At 44.0% G+C, this 21,350-nt stretch overlaps 2 protein-coding genes and 1 non-coding gene across 6 annotated transcripts in view; 2 read left to right on the top strand and 1 right to left on the bottom strand.

Annotated features, from left to right (window-relative positions):
* Positions 1 to 814: 814 nt before the first annotated feature.
* On the bottom strand, positions 815 to 885 carry trnae-uuc (transfer RNA glutamic acid (anticodon UUC)). Its single transcript has one exon. It is a non-coding gene; the product is annotated as a tRNA-Glu (tRNA).
* Positions 886 to 5,812: 4,927 nt separating this feature from the next.
* On the top strand, positions 5,813 to 11,482 carry LOC139347861 (cholesterol 24-hydroxylase-like). Its single transcript, XM_070987691.1, has 15 exons — positions 5,813 to 6,268; positions 6,416 to 6,493; positions 6,853 to 6,934; positions 7,188 to 7,261; positions 7,475 to 7,561; positions 7,691 to 7,829; positions 7,976 to 8,086; positions 8,172 to 8,334; positions 8,706 to 8,771; positions 8,989 to 9,061; positions 9,142 to 9,226; positions 9,444 to 9,554; positions 9,769 to 9,857; positions 9,972 to 10,038; positions 10,123 to 11,482. The coding sequence occupies exons 1-15, from the start codon at positions 6,120 to 6,122 to the stop codon at positions 10,270 to 10,272; spliced, it is 1,524 nt and encodes a 507-aa protein (XP_070843792.1). The 5' UTR covers positions 5,813 to 6,119; the 3' UTR covers positions 10,273 to 11,482.
* A 463-nt stretch (positions 11,483 to 11,945) lies between these two features.
* The window catches only part of ccdc85cb (coiled-coil domain containing 85C, b), a 43,089-nt gene continuing 33,684 nt past the window's right edge, over positions 11,946 to 21,350 (top strand). The window contains exon 1 of one of the 4 annotated variants that reach the window (XM_070987694.1): positions 11,946 to 13,557. In XM_070987694.1, coding sequence (XP_070843795.1) covers positions 12,840 to 13,557 — 718 coding nt within the window. In that variant the 5' untranslated portion in view covers positions 11,946 to 12,839. The remainder of the gene's footprint in view (positions 13,558 to 21,350) is intronic. The other 3 variants (XM_070987696.1, XM_070987693.1, XM_070987692.1) reach the window with 3 other exon arrangements.

Raw genomic sequence — 21,350 nt, forward strand, 5'->3', positions numbered from 1 at the left:
ATATTCTCAATGACTTACCAGTTTGTATTGCTCGCACACAGAGAAGAACTTTAGACACGGATGGTTGAATTATGGCAACTACAAGCCACAAAAGCGCCTTTGAAAAATGGAGTCCCTTGAGATCTCACTGGTCTTGCAGAGGGAGGGAGGGAGGGGGCAAAGCAGTATCAGCACCACACATTGAAATCATGTCAATTCACTGTAGGGCATTTCAACATTGAAAAGTCATCATCTATTCTACATTGATTCAACAACGTTTTTTCAAATGTTGAAATGGTATCTGTGATTAAACATTGAATCAACATAGCTTTTTCAACCTCAACCAAAAATAACCAATCTGACCAAAATCCAACATTGAATAAATGTCTTTTGTTATCTGGGTAAGATTAAGATTTTAAGATTAAGATTTTACTTTTATTGATCACTGCACACACATGCTACAAGGAGGAGACTGCACACACGCCATGCTTCGTGAAATTATTTTCTCCGCGTTTGATCCATCCTCGGTCCGTCGTTCCTCCGCGGCAGACCAGTAGCGGTGGGCTGCCAGCTGCCAGCTGCCAGCCGATGCCGGTGCCCGCGCCCAGGGACCCATCCTTTTTTCGTCACCGTTGGTCTTGCATGTTTTTAGTGGGGGTTATTTAAGGAGGAAACCCCGGGTGAACACGGGGAGAACATGCAAACTCAGAAAGGCCCCTTTTTCCTCGAGCAGCAGGCACTGAAGACAGGCCACCAGCGTGATACGAACCGGGGACCTTCTAGCTGTGAGGCGACAGTGTTACCACTTGTGCCACCGTGCTACCCAAAACATATGTTCCCATACCGGGAGTCGAACCTGGCCACCTGGGTGAAAACCAGGAATCCTAACCGCTAGACCATATGGGAAGATGCCGGTGTTCAGGGTCAGGGTGGTGGAGGTGTGGTTATCTAACTTAACAGACTGGGGTCTGTTGGTCAGGAAGTCTAGGGTCTAGTTGCAGAGGGAGGTTCTGATGCCGAGGTCACTGAATTTGTTGACCAGCTTGGATGGGATTACTGTGGTGAATGCTGTAGGTGTTGTTGTTGTCCAGGTGCATCAGGGTGGAGTGCAGTGCCGTGGAGATGGCATCCTCCGTCGACCTGTTTGGTCAGTAGGCAAACTGATGGGGGTCCAGTGTGGGGGAAAGACAGCATTTGAAGTGGGCCAATACCAGCCTCTTGACGCACTTGGTGATGATAGGGGTGAGTGCGACGAGGTGAAAGTCATTACGGCCCACTACAGCTGAGTGCTTCGACACCGGCACGATGGTGGTGGTCTTGAGGCACATGGAGACTGTTGCCTCGGCCAGTGACAGGTCGAAGATGTCAGTGAAGACCCCAGCCAGCTCCTCTGCACAGGCCTTAAGCACATGGCAGCCTTACGGACATTCACCCTGCTGCATGCAGAATGCTGTTCATCTGGGTGGGGAGTAGTTTTGGTGGCTGGTGGTGTGTTGTCCCAGTCGAAGTGAGCGTAGAACTTGAACTTGTCCGGGAGAGAAGCATTGCAGGTTGGTGCGGTGTTTGCTCCCTCTAGCCATACTTCAGCAGTCCTTGCTGATGGCCTCACACATCTGATGAATGGTGTGTACTTGGGGAGTGGGAACAAAGAGAGGTGACCAGACTGTCCCACGTGGGGGACGGGGGCAGCTTTGTAAGCCTCAGAAATGTTTGTAGATGAGTCGGTCGGCCTCGTTGTCCTGGCGATCTCTTGGGGGAGCTGAAACTTGTCGAACACACTGCTTGTGCATCAAAATCTTAAATCCAAAAGTTGCTGTCTGTTGTAGGAAGTATTCGCAAAGCTGTAATGAGCGGACAGGCTGGAATCCAGTATGACAATAATAACTGTATTGCAAATTCTAGTGAGACGCTGAGCCTAGCATTGTGCCTGCGCTGCCATCTTAAACTGTTGAACACACTTCAACCTGCACGTAGATGGTGAATATGCGTGTGGTGTGATTCTTTCTTTTAATTATAGCGCTGGTGGCCCAGGCCTGGTGCCAGTGTTTGGTGGTTGCAGATCTGTTTACTTTTGTAGGCTGGCAGGAACATGAGGTGTTGTTGATGAGAAGTCTTGTTCTGAGATGAACAACAAGACAAATCTCAAAATGCAGCCTCCATTCATGAGGCAGAAATAAATGCTAAAATGAGCGTGGTCACCATTGTAGTTGAATGTGTTAGCATGTTAACATTTTCTAATTAGGAAACACAAAGTACAACTGATGCTGCTGGGAATGTCTTTAGTTTTGATGGTACAGCTCATGCTGAAGGGAACATATCTGAACCAAATTTCAATCCATCCAATCACTGTTGGATCCTATCACCCTAATCACCCTAGGTGCCTGAACTATTCTCACCTTGCACTTCACCCCAGCTGCCATTTGCCATTCTTTCTGTAGGTCACTTAATGTCATCCTACAATTGCTGAGTGACATTCGAATGAGTTGATGGTCATCCCAGTCAGTGGAGAGTCGTTTTCACCCTCTGCTAGTCTGTAGCTTTGTTGTCCCCAGTGTCTGCTGCTTGACATTGTTCTTATGAACCGCCGTCGTATCCCTCTGCCAGTAAAGCCAGAATTGAACCCTTCTTTTCCTCACTCAGAACTTTTCTTTTCAACTCTTTTGGCATGTGCAATAGATATTTTTTGATTCCAATTACTTTTGAAGTGCTGCTAGCACTGTTTTTGCCATGCAATGGTTTTTATACGTTTCCTCATTTCCGTGGGTATCACGGTGGCACAAGTGGTAACACTGTGGGCGCTGGTGGTGTGTCCACCATGTCTTCAGTGCCTGCTGCTCGAGGAAAAAAGGGGCATCTTCCCATATGGTCTAGCGGTTAGGATTCCTGGTTTTCACCCAGTCGGCCGGGTTCGACTCCTGGTATGGGAACATATGTTTTGGGTAGCACGGTGGCACAAGTGGTAACACTGTCGCCTCACAGCTAGAAGGTCCCCGGTTCGAATCACGCTGGTGGCGTGTCTTCAGTGCCTGCTGCTCGAGGAAAAAGGGGCCTTTCTGAGTTTGCAAGTTCTCCCTGTGTTCACCCGGGGTTTCCTCCTTAATAACCCCCACTAAAAACATGCAAGAAGATCACCACCTGACCAATGGTGACGAAGGAGGATGGGTGCCCGGGCGTGGGTGCCGGCATTGGCTGGCAGCTGGCAGCCCACCGCTCCTGGTCTGCTGTGGAGGAACGACAGACCAGGATGGGTCAAACGCAGAGAAAAATAATTTCACGAAGCATGGCGTGTGTGCAGTGATTAATAAAGTAAAATCTTATCTTATCTTATTAAATAAGATTTGGTTCAGGTGATCACTGAATGAGAACCTCATTAAGCAGAATGAGGTGTGCTTGTACTGGAATTCAAAAGACACTGGAATGGAATGGCTGTCATACATGTGGAGATGCTGATTTCAGAAAAAAATGCAGTGGTCTCTTAATTTTTTCCAGAGCTATATATTTCTATATTATATTTTCACTGTATTAACTCATACATACCGGATGCTGTACAGGGTAATGCATCAGGGAAAATGGGGCAATGCATCAGATGCAGTCAATTTATGGTAGTTCTTGAAGAAGGATGCATAAAAGAAACAATATAGCTGTTTCTAAATAGGATTTTGTGCCTTTTCTGCTTCCTTTGTCACAGCCTTTTAGCCCCTTTTATCACCACAGAATGTGTTTTATTACATGAGCAAACATAAGTGCACATTTGATTCTCAATGTCCACATGCGTCACTTAGTCCATCACTTCTGTATGGATCTCTTTATTAAACCTATGTGAGATTCTGTGTTGACTCAAACAATTACCCTGTTCTTCTGCTCCTGGAAACAAGTGCAATTGTATAAACCAACGGAGAGTTTCTGAAGTGAAAGCAGACACGATCTGAAGTGTGAAGTGCATCTACCTATGTGTAGTTGTATGCTCCGATTGGCAATATTGGTCCTATTTTCAGTCATGGAGGATTTCCCTTGTCAACTGATTGGTGAGGGATGGATTCTTTTTAGTTTTAAAGTCGTGAAAGCTCTCCAACTCACCTCTGTGTCATGTTTATCATGAAAGGGAGTTCACAAGATGCAGTGAGTGTGTGCCATGTAGGCCTACTTCTGCTTTTGATGCCCGACAAGGAACATATCTCCTTTAACCTGAACTCTTATCATGTGCTATGAATCTTTAAATAAAAAATCACTTATTAGGCGAGACAAGTAGGAAAGTGACTTATTTTTTATGCCATATAACCAAATAGTAATACTTGTGGTATATATATATATATATGTGTGTGTGTGTGTGTGTGTGTGTGTGTGAGAAATGTGTGGAAATGTATAGCAATGTGAGAAACATTTATAAGAACCAGTCGTCACAACTACACACGTAGTGTAACTACACACATGCACACACTGTGGAACTGTTTGCTATCCTGTTTGATTTCTTTCTTATTATTTCCTCAGTGGCTTGAGTTTGCAAAAAACTAAACTTTACTTGACGCCTGTTTTCACACGTTAATTCTTTCTCACACTCACTTGTAATCAAAATACACACACAAGGAAATTAACAAAAGAAATATTTAGAATACATATAATAAACTGAAAACAAAATATAATAAATAAAGTTTGGACACTCTGCTCCACTGGCAAAAAGTATGTATACTATAAAAAAAGGTGTACAGAATAGAAAAACAACTATGTGTATGCACATTTGTACAGATTAGAAAAAATTGTAAATGCCATAAAAATCCTACTGCCATAAAAAAACTACTGTTGCCAATATTCTTATGAAAAAACTACTAATGTCATAAGTTGTATTGCACTTGAGAAATACTATTGCACTTGGAAATGGTGAGAAGTGACTGTACGAGGAAAATTGGAAATAATGAGAAGAGATTGGACGACAGCAGCCTGCCTGTCAAAATGATTCCAGCTCGCTAAAATAGGATTAGAATTGTGTATTGCAGAGCATTTAACCTACAAACATGTATTTCTATTTTGGATATTATGACTATTGGCACTTCCGGTTAGATATTAAACTGCATTTCGTTGTCTCTGTGTTGCACTCCGATGATGACAATAAAGCTGATATCAATTTAATCTAGCCTACAAACAGGCATGCCCCTGCGACAATCGAGCTCGCGACCTTTGATATATAAAACCGTTACCCTAACCACTGAGTTATGGAACCTGTAACAATTCAATGCTTGACAAAATGTGCCTTTTTGCATTTTCACAAATAGAATAAAGGTTTCACAAACCAGAGAGTGATTTTATGAATGTTTAGGCTCTGTAGAATAATTCAGTCCAGATTTGAGGAGTCTAAGTGTAGCGGTTGTAGACCTGGACTTGGTCTAATGTGGTCTAGATGAGAAAAAAGCAGTGAAATGCACCCTTTTTGCATCTTCACAAATAGAATAAAGGTTTCACAAATCAGAGACTGTGTTTTTATGAATGTATAGACTCTGTTTAATAATCCAGTCCAGATTTGAGGAGTATAAGAGTTGTGGTTTTATATCAGGAACAGGTCTAATGTGATGTAGATCAGAAAAAGACATAGAAATACATCATTTACATTTTACTGTGAGTTACACATATTAGAGAGTAGATCTACAAATAAAATAAATAAAATCCTGGTTTTTAGATGAATTAAATACCGTTGCAATCTAGGGTTGACTCTCTTTTCATCGTCCTACAATGTTTCATGCTCTCAGTTCATGAATTAGGAAAACGACTGAATACCGCCATCTACAGGCGTTATGACACTTTTAAGGTGGACCGGAAAATTCCAATCAAAAGCTGTAAATCGGATGCCAACTTTAGCCTCGCCTTGACATAGAAGTTTTTATAGCTGCGTCAACATTGCAGATATCGAAGGAATTGACGTACTAACTCTACGACTCTGGACTGGCTTTGACTCTTTGACTAACTTTTTTGTTTGTTTGTTTGTTCCTTATTTGACTGGAGACTGCAAACTGAATTGCCCTATTTGGGATAGATAAAGTTGTTTGAATTGAATTGAATTGAACTGAATTGAATTGAATGGGCTGATCTTTTCACTTCACAGACGAGCTAACCCGCGACACAACTCCACGGACTTGACTTGACTTACCGAAATGGCCGTTTTTCTTTTGATTTTGAGCTGGGCTGCTCAAGCGCTCATGTTTCTGCTTTTTCTGCTTTTAATAGCGTTTCTTGGTTACTGCCTGTATATTCACCACATTCACACGAAATATGACCACATACCTGGACCACCGAGGGACAGGTAAGTTAACTGGGTAAAGTGGGTCGCTGTTTAGTTAATGCTAACGTTAACATTACTTTCGTCTCCTAGCTAACGTCGGCGAAGACATTTTTGTTTTTTAGTTGCATTAAGTTACCATCATTACCTGAACTTTTTTTTCTTCCACAGTTTTCTCCTCGGACATTCACCAACGTTTTTAAAGGTAATGAAAAATGACAGATTACTACACGACCAGTTTCTGGAATGGTAAGCAAAACGAACTAACGCCATAGCAACACTGTTAAGCAGTCCAGCTAACTCTTGCCCTCAGGCTGTAACTAGCTGTCTGTGATACTGTATGCAGGTCAGTTAACTAGTTTCGATAGTCTCTTCCTCTTTTGTGCAGCTGTCTTGTGTTTAAGTTGTTTTTTTTCTGTGACTATTCATCTTCACATAACGTGTGTGTGTGTGTGTGTGTGTGTGTGTGTGTGGGGGGGGGGTATCGAAATGCTATTTTTTTTTTCTGTGGTTGTGATTTGTGCACCTTCACTGTGGGTCCAGGTTTTCATGTGTAACTATGGATGTATATTTGCAATTCAGGCCTATAATTAAGATGTAATTTACAGGTCAGAGAAATATGGGCCTGTTTGCAGGATAAATAGTCTTCATTATGTTTTCCTCGCCGTGACCTGTCCAGAGGCAACCAAGGTAAAGACGGCACCCAACAATCGTGTTTGCAAAACCAGTCGTTGCATAAATATTGCGCAATAAACGGTGTAAAAGGGAACAAGAAGACAGATAGACCTACTTTTCATGGAAATCTTTCCAAAATAAATATGGCCCTACAGTGCCAGCTGCTGTCCTGTTTGATGAAAATCTGTATGAAAGCTTATGTCCTGTCATATTTGCTCTAAAAACACCTTGTCTTCCAATGCTCCCTCTTTTGATGGCTCTGTTTCAGGAAATTCTGATGTCCCCAAAGTACCCCAAAAATAAATTAGCCTACAAGAGACTCTTCAGCTTGTTTGGTCAAAGGTATTTTATCCAACTGTCAGATTATTCAAGCTATTCATGCTGTATACATCCCAGTGATACAGATACAGATAGTCTCATTGTCATTCATTGTTGACAAACAGAACTAGGAACACTGTAGCAATGATAAGTAGTTGTAGTTTTGTGATGTCAAGTCATTTGCAGCCTTATTTTGCTGTTTGGAAAGTTCCATTTCTGTCTTTTTCTGTCTCTAAGGTTCCTAGGAAATGGCCTGCTCACTGCCCATGACCATGAACAGTGGTATAAACAGCGCCGGATCATGGACCCTGCATTCAGCAGCTTGTGAGTTAATCATCTCAAAGAATATCCTTTGCTCTGTTTTTGTTTTGTCCAATTACAGATTTTCTCTTGAGCTTTGCGGGTATGTCCTGACCATGCTAGTCCACTGTCTAAAACTACTATTATTTGCAGGTATTTGAGAGGTCTTATGGGCACCTTCAATGAGAGGGCAGAGAAACTGATGATTAAACTTTCGGATTTCGCCGAGACCAAAACAGAGGCCAACATGCTTCACCTTGTCAACTGTGTTACCTTGGATGTTATTGCTAAGGTACTATGCCTTAGTCTGTTTTGCAGCTTCCTCTGCAGTAGCCTTGATCAAACAAGTTTTTCCATGAATGTGATGAAACCGCCATCTTCTCACAGCCTTTAATTTAATCAGATTGTAACTATGTTTGTTTTCCTGATACCTCTCAGGTTGCTTTTGGTGTGGATTTAGACCTGCTGAATAAGAGTTCACCTTTCCCTAAAGCCATTGAGACATGTCTTAAAGGAATGTTGCACCATACCAGAAATACATTTTTTCAGGTAGGACATTACTGCAACTTGGTCTGGAGTTTGGATGATGAAAATATTGCAAACCATGTGAGATCCTAAAACCTTGCATTTCCAGTTCAATCCAAAGAACTGGCCTGTCATTAATGAAGTGAAGGAAGCTTGCCACCTGCTGCGCACCACTGGAGCAAAGTGGATCAATGAGAGAAAGACTGCCATACGAAACGGCGATGATGTCCCCAAGGACATCCTCACGCAGATCATCAAAAGTGCTGGCAAAGGTTATGGTTCCTGAGGTTCAGATTAGATTAGAGGAACGTTTTAAATCCCTGTGTTGTAAATAGGGTCATGGCAGTTTAAAACAATACTTTCAAGGGTCTAGATGAGAATCAAATACTTGTTTTAAACTGTGCAGAATACTATCACAAATAATACAAAAAGCACAAATAAAGTGCAGTCATCATCTCAACAGGTGTGTTATTAACATTTCTACAGAAATAGATGGTGGTGCAAAGTTCACAGTCAGATAATGTTACAGTAGATATGTCTGGAAGTAGGTCAGACAGGTGTAGAAAATGAGTTCAACTTTTTTGCACTGTGATTAAATGACTAGAATATTGGTTTGTTCAATAGTATTTTCTTATTATTCCAGAGGAAAGCATGACTCAAGAAGATGAAGAGTTCATGTTGGACAATTTTGTGACATTTTTCATTGCGGGTGAGTCTGCGTTGTTTGTGCTTCATCTTGTAAAATGCTCTAAATAAAAAAGTCCTGTGTTGTTCTTATGTCACCTGCTCATTTAAACCAATTTTTTTGCTTTGCAGATATGATATTAGGAATATGATCACTTTAATGTGTGTTGTGTGTTGTTGATCCACATTTGCTCCATTTGAAGGCGATGTTCTGATTCACTTGGTCATCTGTACCATTTTAGGGCAGGAGACAACAGCTAATCAGCTGGCTTTTTGCATCATGGAACTTGCAAGACATCCTGATATACTGGAGAAGTGAGAACTAATAATACAGTGCAAAGCAGTGTCATAATGTAGCTGTTGAGCAATGAGTTTCTCCAGTGTCTATTTCCCAGAGTGAAGAAAGAGGTGGATGAAGTCATTGGGATGAAACAGGACATCAGTTATGACGATCTGGGAGAACTGAGTTACCTCTCACAGGTATGTATTTTGAAGAAAATGAAGCACGTTGTGAATCCGTGGTGCAACTTACTCACAAAGTCCCAAGTTAGCCTGCACTGTAAATGCTGTTGTTTGAAATATGAGCAATGGCTCCATCTACAGGTGAAACGCATAGCCGGGATCATTCACTTACCTCCTCTCTGCAATTCTGCTTAAATGTGTTTCATCTACTTTTTGTTTTTCAACACTACACTAGGTGCTCAAAGAGACTCTGAGGATTTACCCCACAGCTCCAGGCACATCTCGTGATGTTCTGGAAGACATTGTCATTGCTGGCATCCACATACCTGGAGGAGTCATGTGTATGGTGAGTCATTCACTTTTGCTTGTTCCCATAAAACAGGAAGTATGTATCAGAATCCCAAAATGTTCTGTAGTGTGTTTGTGCTTTCCATACGTGAAGGACAGTGGCAGCTATCACTTAAAAACACTCAATAAAACAGGAAGTATTTTTTCGAATACTGACAAAGTGTAAACAATTCCCTGCCATCAGATGTTCAATAAACTGTTCTGAAATTCAGTTTAACCCCTACGTGACTGGTAGACTGGAGAAATTCTTCAAGGACCCGCTGAGATTTGATCCAGACAGATTTCACCCAGATGCTCCCAAGTAAGCAGCACACAGTTTACACAAAGCAACATATTTTAGTGTCATTAATGATCGTACAAGATGAAAGAGGGACAATGGTGTGTACTGAACGCTTTCTCTTGTCTGCTTTACAAGGCCTTATTATTGCTACTACCCCTTTGCCCTCGGACCACGCTCATGCCTGGGACAGAACTTTGCTCAGGTGGGTGGTGGCAATCAAAAAGAATGAACACAAACACACACGAAACATAACAACATATGGCGTTAACTCAATGGGTGCTTTCAGATGGAGGCTAAGGTGGTGATGGCCAAGCTGCTCCAGAGGTTTGACTTCACCCTTCAGCCGGGACAGACCTTTGACATCCTGGACACTCTCACGCTCAGGCCAAAGAGCGGAGTGGTGTGCTCCGTCAGACACAGGAGTCACAGCAAATGAATGGTCAAATGCTAAGATCCGGCCTCAGTTAAAAGCCTTGAATGCTGCCAAGTCGTTCTATTTCAAAACCTTTGTAAATGATATCAGCAATGCTTGTTTGATTGATATGCACAGTATATTCAAATGGAGTTATGAGGATTTTTATTTCCTAACAGTAATGAGTAATCATTAGCACTTTAATCTTGCTGGAACCAGCAGTGGAATGTAACCAAGTAAATTTACTCACTTACTGTACTTGAGCACAAGTTTGAGGTATTTGTACTTTACATGAATATTTGCAGTTTATGCAGCTTTGCGCTTCTACTCCACTACGTCTCAGAGGGAAATACTGTTTTTACTCCACTGCATTTGTCTGATACCTTAATAACTACTTTCCAGATTACAATTCATTCATACCCTTTTCATGAACAGTTGACTTTTTAAAGATATGCCACAAACATATGATGATCTTAGAGAATATGATGCATTGCTGTAGATCAAACTACTAAACTATGCTAGCTAATGCAGCATAAATAGTGGAGTGGAGTATTTTCAGTGTGGTATTAGTACTTCTACTAAAGAAAATGATCTGAATACTTCTTCCAGCACTGGTTGGAACTAACGCTTTAGCTCTTCCATACCGCCCCTGAGTGTCTGCACTTGTCTTGTGCCTTCAATGGCAATTTAAAAAAAAAATGCTGAGTTTATTAATGAAAATAAAAACACTGAAGAAAATTAGGGCGGCATGCTGACACAGCAGCTCATGCGCTTGCCTCACAGCAAGAAGGTCGCCGGTTTGATCCCCGGGTCAGGCAGGGCCTCTGTGTGAAGTTTGCATGTTCTTCCTGTGCATGCTTGGGTTCTCTCCAGGCACTCCGGCTTCCTCCCATAGACCAAAAACATGCTCATTAGGTTAATTGGTGACTCTTAATTGTCCTTAGGTGTGAGTGTGAGCGTGAATGGTTGTATGTCTTTGTATGTCGCCCCGCAATCGACTGGCAACCGGTTCAGGATGTACCCTGCTTTCCGCCCAATGACAGCTGCGATAGGCTCCAGCCCCCTGCAACCCCGAAAGGGATGGTCGGGTATAGACGATAAATGGATGGATGAAGGAAATTATAACAGTTATTATTATTATTATTATTATATATAAACAATAATTATTGTACTAATGCAGAAGTAACCTGTTGTGGATTGTTTTGTACTTACTTAATAAACTCTTGATTAATTTAATGTCTGCTTATCTGATTTCATTTCATGCTCAGTTTGCTGAGCAGTGACTTTTTTTTTTGCCTGTTGTATTTTGAGCCATAGCCCACAGCGTACCGCAGGGGGGCGCTATGACCTTGCAAAGAAATCTCATAAGCACCTGTTAAACTACAATTACCAGAGAACCAACAGTGTCGAGTTGTTGCTCATCTAAGCTTCATTTCAGGAGTTTGTTGTCACATTTTTTGACACTTCAGAAAAACTTAAGTGGTGAATCACATTGTAGTCAGAGGCTATATGATTACATAATTAGCGATAGGGTCAATAGCTTGTACAATACTGCTAACACAGCTTTTTTGTTGTTGCTGTTTGAAAATGAAAGCAACTAGTTTTCTTAGACCCAAAGTCTAAGAATATAAAAAGAAACGCCTTAAATGTACGCATGATATTATTATGAAATATGTGTAAAAACAGGTATTCTAAGCGCTAATTTCGCGGTCTGTTGTTTTTTCCCTTGATTGATGTGTTGTTGTCGGCCCTGAACGCGTCTTACTGTCCCTTTAAGAGGGCCGAGCCTGAGCCTTATGAGGCTTCAGCGCACTTTTTCATCTACCTGCTGCCCACTCCTCTCCTACGTCTTGATTGGCCGTCTTGGCCGAAATCCTCTTGAATGATTTCAAACCCGAGTGCTTGGACAAGTAGCGGGGGGAGGAGGAGGAGGAGGGGGTCTGATGCTAATTCCGAGCTGGCTGCCTGAGAAGGTCTGGAGTCGTCCGTCCACCGACGCTGCAGCTCGTAGAAGAGGCTTATCCGAGGAGCGCTGTAGACGGAGAGCACCGCCGGTAAAAAAAAAAAAAGTGCGCTTTCAGAGGTGCCGTGTTTACGCTAATTTTCACCTTTCAGCCCAAATTGAGATCTAGCTGACGTTATTTTTCTAGTATTTGCTCGGTTTTCTGTTCACCCTCATTTGAATGGAGCAGTGTCCGGCGGAGACGCCGCACACTGCGATGGGACGCGGATTGTTGTGTTGACGGGACGCGGCGCTGGGGACCAGGAGCTGATCGAAAATCACTGGTAATCGATTTCTAATCATGTGTCGTGGTCAATGACGGAATGCGAGAATGTTTCCAAGCTTCATGGAGGATTTTTACCTTTAAAAGATTAGTGAGGGCATTCAGTTCATGCTCGGGTTGCCATAGCATCACATTCATATTTTTCTTTTCATCACCGGCCTGTTGAAGAGGAGAGCAGAGCGATACTTTCACACCCCCAAAAATGCGTTTGAACACAGTTCCGCAAATGAGACTTGGTTGCATGAGTTTTGAGAGTTAATTTCAAACCGCCGTTTCAACGAACCGAGACTCACAGCCAATACAGTCATGGCTAAAAATCCGTCCGAGGGACCGAAGGATGATATGAGCCAGCTGACGGACGAGGAGCTGCTGCGGTGCAGCAAGGACGAGCTGCTCCGGAGATTAAGGAGGGTTGACAGCGAGAAGATGAACTTGATGATCGAGCACGGCAACATGATGAAAGACATCAACCGGCGGCTGCAGGTGCACCTGCACGAAATCCGGAGCCTGAAGGAGATCAATCAGAAGCTGCAGGATGACAACCATGAGCTCCGGGAGCTGTGCTGCTTCCTGGACGATGACCGACAGAAGGGCAAGAAGCTGTCCCGGGAGTGGCAGCGCTTCGGCCGCTACACTGCCAGTGCCATGTGGAAGGAGGTGGGCACCTACATGATGAAGCTGAAGGAGCTGGAGGCCAACCAGGACACCGTGTTGAGGGAGAACTCTGAGCTGAAGGAGATCATCCTCATGCTGGATGAGGAGAGGAACGGAGCGGGGTCCAGGAGTTCCATAGACAGTCAGTCCAGTTTAACCAACCTGAACGGTGGCACCGGCACGGTCAGGGATGTCGGAGACGGGAGTAGCACGTCCAGCACAGGTAGTGCTGGGAGCCCCGATCATCACAATCACAACCACATACACAAGCCCACCTCAGAGAACAGTAAGATGGGCCCTACCATGAGGAGGTCCATGGATGACCTGTCAGCACCACACCATCACAGGAGCATCCCCAATGGACTTAATGGTGAGTGCGTGCACACACACACACACACACACACACACACACACACACACACACACACACACACACACACACACACACACACACACACACACACACACTGCCCTCCACCTGTGGAAACACACCTGGCTGCTGTAATCTGTATGCAGACCTAACACATGAAGATTGCACTGTAGAGACCAACAGGCCAGAGATAAGCTCCAAAATAAACCACATTTTTTCACATTAAACACTGGAGAATTGTCCAAAAGTTGCTCACATGGGATGAAAAGGATGACTAAAAGTTATGCTCTTGAAAGACGGGTATGCCACCGGCCTCTTACGCCTGTTTTCCTCCTCCTGCTGTCAGACAGTACAGTCAGGATGTGTTTACTATGTGCATGTGATTGCACTGACAACATATGCTGATCAAAACTGCTGTGAAGGATTAACATGGGGTGGGGGGTGGGGGTCTTGGTTTAGCCACACTGTAAAGTCTTGATTGGGGTGATTATAACGCACACACATATGCACACACAGCATCCTTAAGTGGCCTTTTCAGTCCCATGCTACCCCATCATGTGAATCTGCAATGATTTAGGTCAGTGCACTGATGGTCCTCAAGGACGCGGACTTATCTAAATAGCTTTTAGAGAGGGCTCAAGCAAATTGATTTTTTTTTTTTTTGTTTTGTTCATTGGTCGTTCACTGATTATCATTGTCGTCTTTTGGTTGTGGAAGAGCACTCATGTCTGCTTAGGGCCCGCTGGAAATGCATGGCATGGGACCAGAAATCAATGTCCCTGTTTTAAGACCTAAATACGCAGCTGAAAGCTTCAAGCTGGCATGAAAATGCCCTGATGGAACAGGAGGACACTAAGCCTCGTTTAGCAAGCACATGGGCTGATAACTCGCCATGATCTGTTTGGCAAGGGGAATAAATTCTGTATCATTGGGGAGGGGGGAAAAAAATCCCCCATCCAGTTGAAACCTCACGTGTATATTTTTTGTTTTCCCCTGATTTACAAGGGCGAGCAGTATATAGAAGCTCAAAGCCATCAGCTTCAAATCAGATCATGTAGACCTGTGGACTGTGAAGGCCGTGAAGGTAACAAATGCTAAAGGATGGAAAAATGCACGAGGGAGAGCTGAGGGAGCCCTTAATCTGGAAACACACACATACACTCTCACGCCAACACACAGATTTTTGGGCGGTGTTTGGCTGTCATTACATAACATCAATATTGTGTCTGCAGCAGCCCAGCACCTCTCTAAGCCGCTGTTTCGCTAGTTGTGTGTGACATTGTGTGCCCCTGAGGCTCTGGCTCAGTGTGTTCATCATTGTCAATGATGTACGGATGTGCGCACACACACACACACACACACACACACACACACACACACACACACACACACACACACACACACACGACACAGCCAGCATGGGAATGTCTCGCTTCACTTGACAGAAGGTTTATTATTTCATTGTTAAAAGCAGTGCATTGGTAATGAGATAGATGCTATCTCTTCCTAAACAAAGCTGAGCATCACAAATCTTTCTGGCTTTTACATAATTGCAAACAACACCATGCGGAAAGAAACAGAACTGTTATTGACATGGTGTTTCGAAATAACCCAAGATAGGAATCGATAAAAACAACAACAAAGCAGCACTACATTGATCCTAATCTACTATTACACAAGTTGGATGACTGTAGCCAGAAGCAGTGGGATGAAACAAGTGTTTCATCACTCATTGCAGTGAACACATCTCAAAAACCTGCTTGGATAGAAAATGTAATTTGCCTGCACTCAACACCAGCTTCCACAGGCCTGACTAGGAAGAATACTCTTCAGCAGCACAGATTTACTCAATTGGCTGCTTTGAAATCCGAGCAGAGTGACCATGTTGCGAGGTCAGATCTGGCCGTGGTGTGAGGTCTGCAGAGTGACTTTATTTAATGCTGTCCAAATGCCAGTGGCTCCCCTGGGCATTTAGGAGACAAGCTCGAGGACTGCCGCTCAAGTGCTAAATGAACAGCATCTGTCCGGTTGCCAGACACACACAGACGGGAAGAAGAGGGAGGATGATGACCGCGCTCGGTGTGCAAAGAGTAACAGCGGCCTGTTGTTTGAGCCAGAGGCTTGTGTTTCATATCTTTTTCAGTCAATTTTGTCTGGTTTTTCATTTTTTCCTCTTTGGCAAATGCAAATCTAGTCCTTGTCTTTGAGACAAAAGAGGCACTGGGCGAGGAAAGTATGAAAGAGGGGCCCAGCAAAGGGCCCTCAATAGGTCTTGGTGGTGTTGGGGGAGTGGCGGAATGGCAGTAAGGGGTTGGCTGGAAGCCTGGGGGCGGAGTGTTGGGGGACTGTAGGAGGGCATATTGAGCTCAAAGGAGGTTGGGTTTCGGAGACATCCTGCTGTCTGCTTAATTGAATTTCTTGTGCGTTGAGATGGCTGACAATCCCCCCCACCCCCCACCACCACTTCGCTTCCTTTGGTTGTGTGTGTATGTGCATGTTTACTTGGACAGAGTGTGTGAGAAGAGTGAAGGCTTGTGTTCTGAAGAAATCAAAGAGAAAGGACAGTAGGGGCCGCACCAAACACCACTGTGTTTAAGGGTGACTTCCACTTCCAGACTTCTCAACGTCTGCATTTACTTTTGGTGGTCTGGAACCCAATTCCAGTGAAAGGCTGTCTGAAATGTGATGCTGTCACAGACAGCCTGCATTAAGATCCCCTATAGTGCCACACAGGCTCAATATAGCTGTGTGAGATTAAGACAAAGTGGCCAAGTGGGACAACAAAGTGCTGCTCTGACATTGTCCAGATGAGCTGGTGAAGATCATTTTTGCAATAACGCTTGTTGACCTTTAACAGACCCTCATACATTCCCCTGGCCCTTTAGCTGCCAAATGGCTTTAAAGGAACAATGTTTCGAACTCAGCAGATAAAGTGAGTCTAAGCAGAGAGCGAGGTTTCTCAGACATGGACAGAGAAAGACAATCCGAGCCAGGCTGACGTCAACATATTTTGCCACTTTTACCACAGTCGAAGCGACAGTGCAGCAGCTCATGTTGTGCAGAGGACTGTTTTTTTCATTAAAAGCATTAGGAAGTTGTCCATGTCTATGATGTCACTAAAATAATGAGTGACTTGCAGTTTGAAGACATGAATGCTGATTCATTTCAGTCAGAAGTATAAGAAACAGATGGCTTCAGTCACACAGTGTACGTTACTGTACCCTTGGTGATGTGAGTAAGGTCGCCGCATCCATTGCATTGCATTGCATGGCATGGGCGAACAAATGTACACGAATGCAGGGGACTAAAACACTCAGTAAATAAAACATTGATTTAGTAAATGGGCTTTTGTCCAGCTGTGCAGGGACAAGTGAGGCTGGTTCTAGCACATTTATGCAGCTTTATCCTTCCCTTGTGCACAAACCGGTATGTGTGTGTTTGTTTTTCCACGTGTGTGCCAGAGGCCAGAGGGATGTTAAATCAGGCCTGACTTCTGTTGACTGCTGGAGACGGCACGCTAAAACACGCTTTCATACTGAAAGGTTTACAGTGGCCTCTCCTTCCCTTCCCCTCCCTCATACCTTAAGGCTGGGCCATACCGGCGTTTGGAATGGCCACATTTTGTGTTGAAATCCACTGAATTCCAATGGATCCGCTTGCAGATGTGAAGGAAATCTGTCTGGATTTTTTGGTGCTGAGCTCAACTTTGCTGAACTTTGACCCATAAATGCGTGCCGGTGACCAATAGCAAGCTGTCTTGCTAACATTCGAGGGAGCAAGGAAGCTCATGAATGGAAGAAGCTTGTCACTAATTAGCTGTGTTGCAAAACATTGCTAAGACAGGTCACTTCCTGGTGCGAACAGGCCGTCGTACCTCACCACCAGTGTGTCCGCCCAATCAGCTGCGTGTGGCTGTCACAAACCAGTCACATGTGTTAATGATTGACTGGAGATTAAGACTCAGGAGAACTCCAGCACAATGCGTTCATTTGAACTTGATGAATATGTTGTTCCACATCAAAGGGGGCTGCTTGTACTGGCCTCCTACATTTGTTCTCTGGAGTAAAATGTGCTGTTCCGAAGGAGCCATGCCTTTCTATGTTTAGTCACTCTGTTGAGTCACCCTGTAAACCTGCCCACATAGGCTCAAATTAGGTTCAAATTAGTCCTAATGAACTGACTGAGAAGTCATAAAATTGCATGCTTTAACTGGGGTGTTTAGCGCCTGGCCTTTCTGTGTGTGTGTGTGTGTGTGTGTGTGTGTGTGTGTGTGTGTGTGTGTGTGTGTGTGTGTGTGTTAATATATGAGGTGCCACAGTGATTGGGAGCTCTTCCCCCTCTCTTCTCTAGAGCCATTTCTCTCTCTGCCTCGCTCTCTTTTCAGTTTTCTTTTACCCTTGGGGAGTGACGTGACCTAAAAGCTCACAATGAAACTGTAGAACCAGCCCTCCCAGTTGGCCACCTGTGTGTGTGTGTGTTTCATCACACTTATGCAAACTGGGGAGTGCCTTCATGTTCACATTCATGTATGGCTGAAACTCTTTCCTTCTGAGGTGGATTATCAATAATCTTGAAGAGTGTGATCACACGTTTAAGTCCCTTTCTTCCAAGTGCAGTCTGAAATTGAAAGATCTCTTGAGGCGACTTTTTATGTGACCGAATCAAAGTTGCGGTTTACTTTGTTTATATCACTACAGTATCTCAAAGAATCAGTCAGGCTTTTAATATCTCTGGTGTTTTTCTTAGATAAACATCTATCAATCATCAACATCATATCAGGCCATTCTCTGTGTGAGCTCCTTTTCTTGTTTCAAGGGAAACCAGCAGTTTAACAACACAATGGTGTTTTCCTCTCGGCTGTGGTTTCAAGTCATTGTGTGGCATGTCTGCAGGGCTTGAAAAAGGGCGTCGAAGCAGGAATAGGATGTTTCTGCGGCTGGTATCCTGTTTGTCCGCACTCAGATTCATGTTTTTGAGCTCAAAGGCGCTTGCTGGGTTTCTTGTAGCCTCACCCCAGTCACTGTGTTTGCACTTCTCTCATGAGGGCCAACACCTCCTAAGGTGCATGATCACAACTTAATTAAAGGACTCTGCAGCTAAACTGAAATTATGGCTTTTAAGATGATTATAATTGTGAAAATGAATAGGATTGCATTGGGACATTTTAAAACATGGAATAAGAGTGGAGCCTTTTTGTATTTACTTTTGTAGTTTGCAAATTGCTCCCAAAGACATATCAACTTGGACACCTTAGAAATTCTTTCCTGACCTTCTTCAGGTATTATTGATATTTGAACTTCTTCGTTTTTTGCATTGACTGACAAGTGTTTTGTTTGACAGTTTCCCTGGAGAACAGCACAGGCTTTCCACGCGCTCTGGCTTGCATTTCCCAGCACCCTGTTTTCCTGGGTGAGGCCTGGTCGTCTGATAACAGAGATAACGGAGTAGAAACACACCCGCATAGACACACACACACACACACACACACACACACACACACACACACACAGGAGAGACTGAGAGAAAGAGCCACAGGGGGAACTCTCAGCTGTGTGCTGTCAATGAAAAGCCAGCCTGTCAGGACGTCCCACATTCCTGGATGAACAAAAGAGGAAGTGGGTCTGTCTCCTCTTAGTGACACAGCAGGAATGCGTGGAAAACGAGGAACAGGAAGATTGAAAACGAAAGCGAGCATGTGTCTGTAGGTCGCTTTTTTGAACTTTTACCTCTGTCTTCCTTTACCTGACACACTTCACTTCTCCGGTCATTCTCTCGCCCTCCATCTGCATCCGTCTCTCTCTCGATTCCTGTGAACCTGCTGTCTGATCCGCTGTCCGTTCACTCCCATCAACGCAGCACTCGGCCGACAGAATGAGGTTATAGAGCCAGCATGAGGCTTGCACACACAGGCTTGGACTCAATGGAAGATCTAATGCCAGAGCCTTTTCCAAAAAAAAACCCAGAAAAAAAGGAAGCTTTTCAACAAGTTCTGCATGCTTTGTTCTGTTTGTGTGGTCATCTCTGACATCTGCCATTGGCATAAATGTGGTGTCATGCCAAGCGAACGATGTGTTATCTTGCAAATATGAAGACAGTTTCAGCCACTTATCTCGGCCTTTCTCTCTGTGTGTCTCCCTCTGTGTCTATACTGATTTGGATGTATGCCCTTCTTCTCTGATCACTGGGCAGTGGGCTGCTGGAGGGGCTGGGTTGCTCAGTCGCCTAGGCAACAGCAATGATCAGTGGGGCGAGTGGACGGCGCCCACGCCTAGCCACAGAGTCACTGAAGCGGAGGGAAGTAAGGGATAGGGGGATGGGGATAGGTTTGGGCATGGTCGGCCTCCATGCTGGTTGACCCGTGCAGAATGATGCCAGCCAGAGCGAGGTCAGCTGTGTGTGTGTGTGTGTGTGTGTGTGTGTGTGTGTGTGTGTGTGTGTGTGTGTGTGTGTGTGTGTGTGTGTGTGTGTGTGTCTGTCTGTCTGTCTGTCTGTCTGCTCGCTGTTTTGAAGTAACTTGCTCATACACACTCATTTTCAGTTACACTGTAATATGATATATTAGTAATCAGCTTTATTGTCAGATATGGAAACCTCACTTGAGTGCTGTTTATATTCAGGAGCATGTAACTGTACCTGATCCTTACGCCTGGGTTTTTACAATATATGCAATATCCAACGAGATGATGTGTACTGAACTAAGGAACTACAAAGTGTGAAAATCCAAAAGTTCAGAATCTCTGTCTTTTTCCCCTTTGGGAAAGTGTCTGATGTTGAAAGTAACTGATGTTTCGCATGATTTTCTTAATGAGCTTCACACACTTGCAAAGTGACTCGATAGCTGACAAACTGGAGAGACTCGTGAAGTGTAAATTTGGAATCAATGAAGAGTTTGTTTGCTATTTTGAAATAAACCCTAAAAGAACGCCCTTCACAACCCAGCTTGTAGAGGGCATTCTATTAAAGGTACCGTCCCTCGCTTGTCCTCTGTCCCATTCTCAGCCTGTCCTTAACTGACTAAAGTAGAGCAGTGCTGCACCCTTGGCATATCGATCTGTGTTATATGTCAAATCTAAACAACCGATTGAGATGCGAACAGGAGCAGAGAGAAGTCGAAAGAGTAACTGGGCTCAGGTGGTAGTGACACCTCAGCAGCATAAACTCACCTTCAGCAATTCTGTCTATGCAACACACCCAGTGACCTCCGACAATGGAACAGTCCCAGGTTGCCAAAAGTCAGCAACTCCTAGACAGAACGCCTCTTCATCAGCTTGTTTCGGGGCCTTGGAGAAACAAGGCGTTCATCTGAATTTTCTGCCTGTCAGCTCTTTGCTTTTGGTTGCTATGACATTGGAGGCTGGAGTCAGCAGATGTTTTCACCTTGCTTGCATTTAGATAGTGCTGTCACCACACTCCAAGATGTAGCTTAACAGTTATAGATTATTTCTCCCTGGTGTTTAAAATGTGGGCATGGGGCCACTTTTGGCAGGTCTCACACGGAATGGCTCATTAGTTTTCAAGTTGATAGGCATAATTCCTCAATTGGAATTTGTGCAGATGGTGCACTGTTGCAGTAATGAAATATCGATGCGTTGATTGGTTGCTTAGCTGATAACAACTTAACAGTCGTAGTTGGGACTTAACTGGAACGCCTGAAAAAAATGTGAAACTGGCGGTGAGCCCTCTAGATGGATGAGATAATGTGGAGTTTTGACGGTCGGCTGAAGCATCTGGAATGAATTGTACAGTCTCAATAATGTTGCTCTATCCTCAGGATGTTTTCTGGGACGGTTTCA

The sequence above is a fragment of the Chaetodon trifascialis genome, chromosome 19, assembly GCF_039877785.1.
Source record: "Chaetodon trifascialis isolate fChaTrf1 chromosome 19, fChaTrf1.hap1, whole genome shotgun sequence".
Taxonomy (NCBI): Eukaryota; Metazoa; Chordata; class Actinopteri; order Chaetodontiformes; family Chaetodontidae; genus Chaetodon; species Chaetodon trifascialis.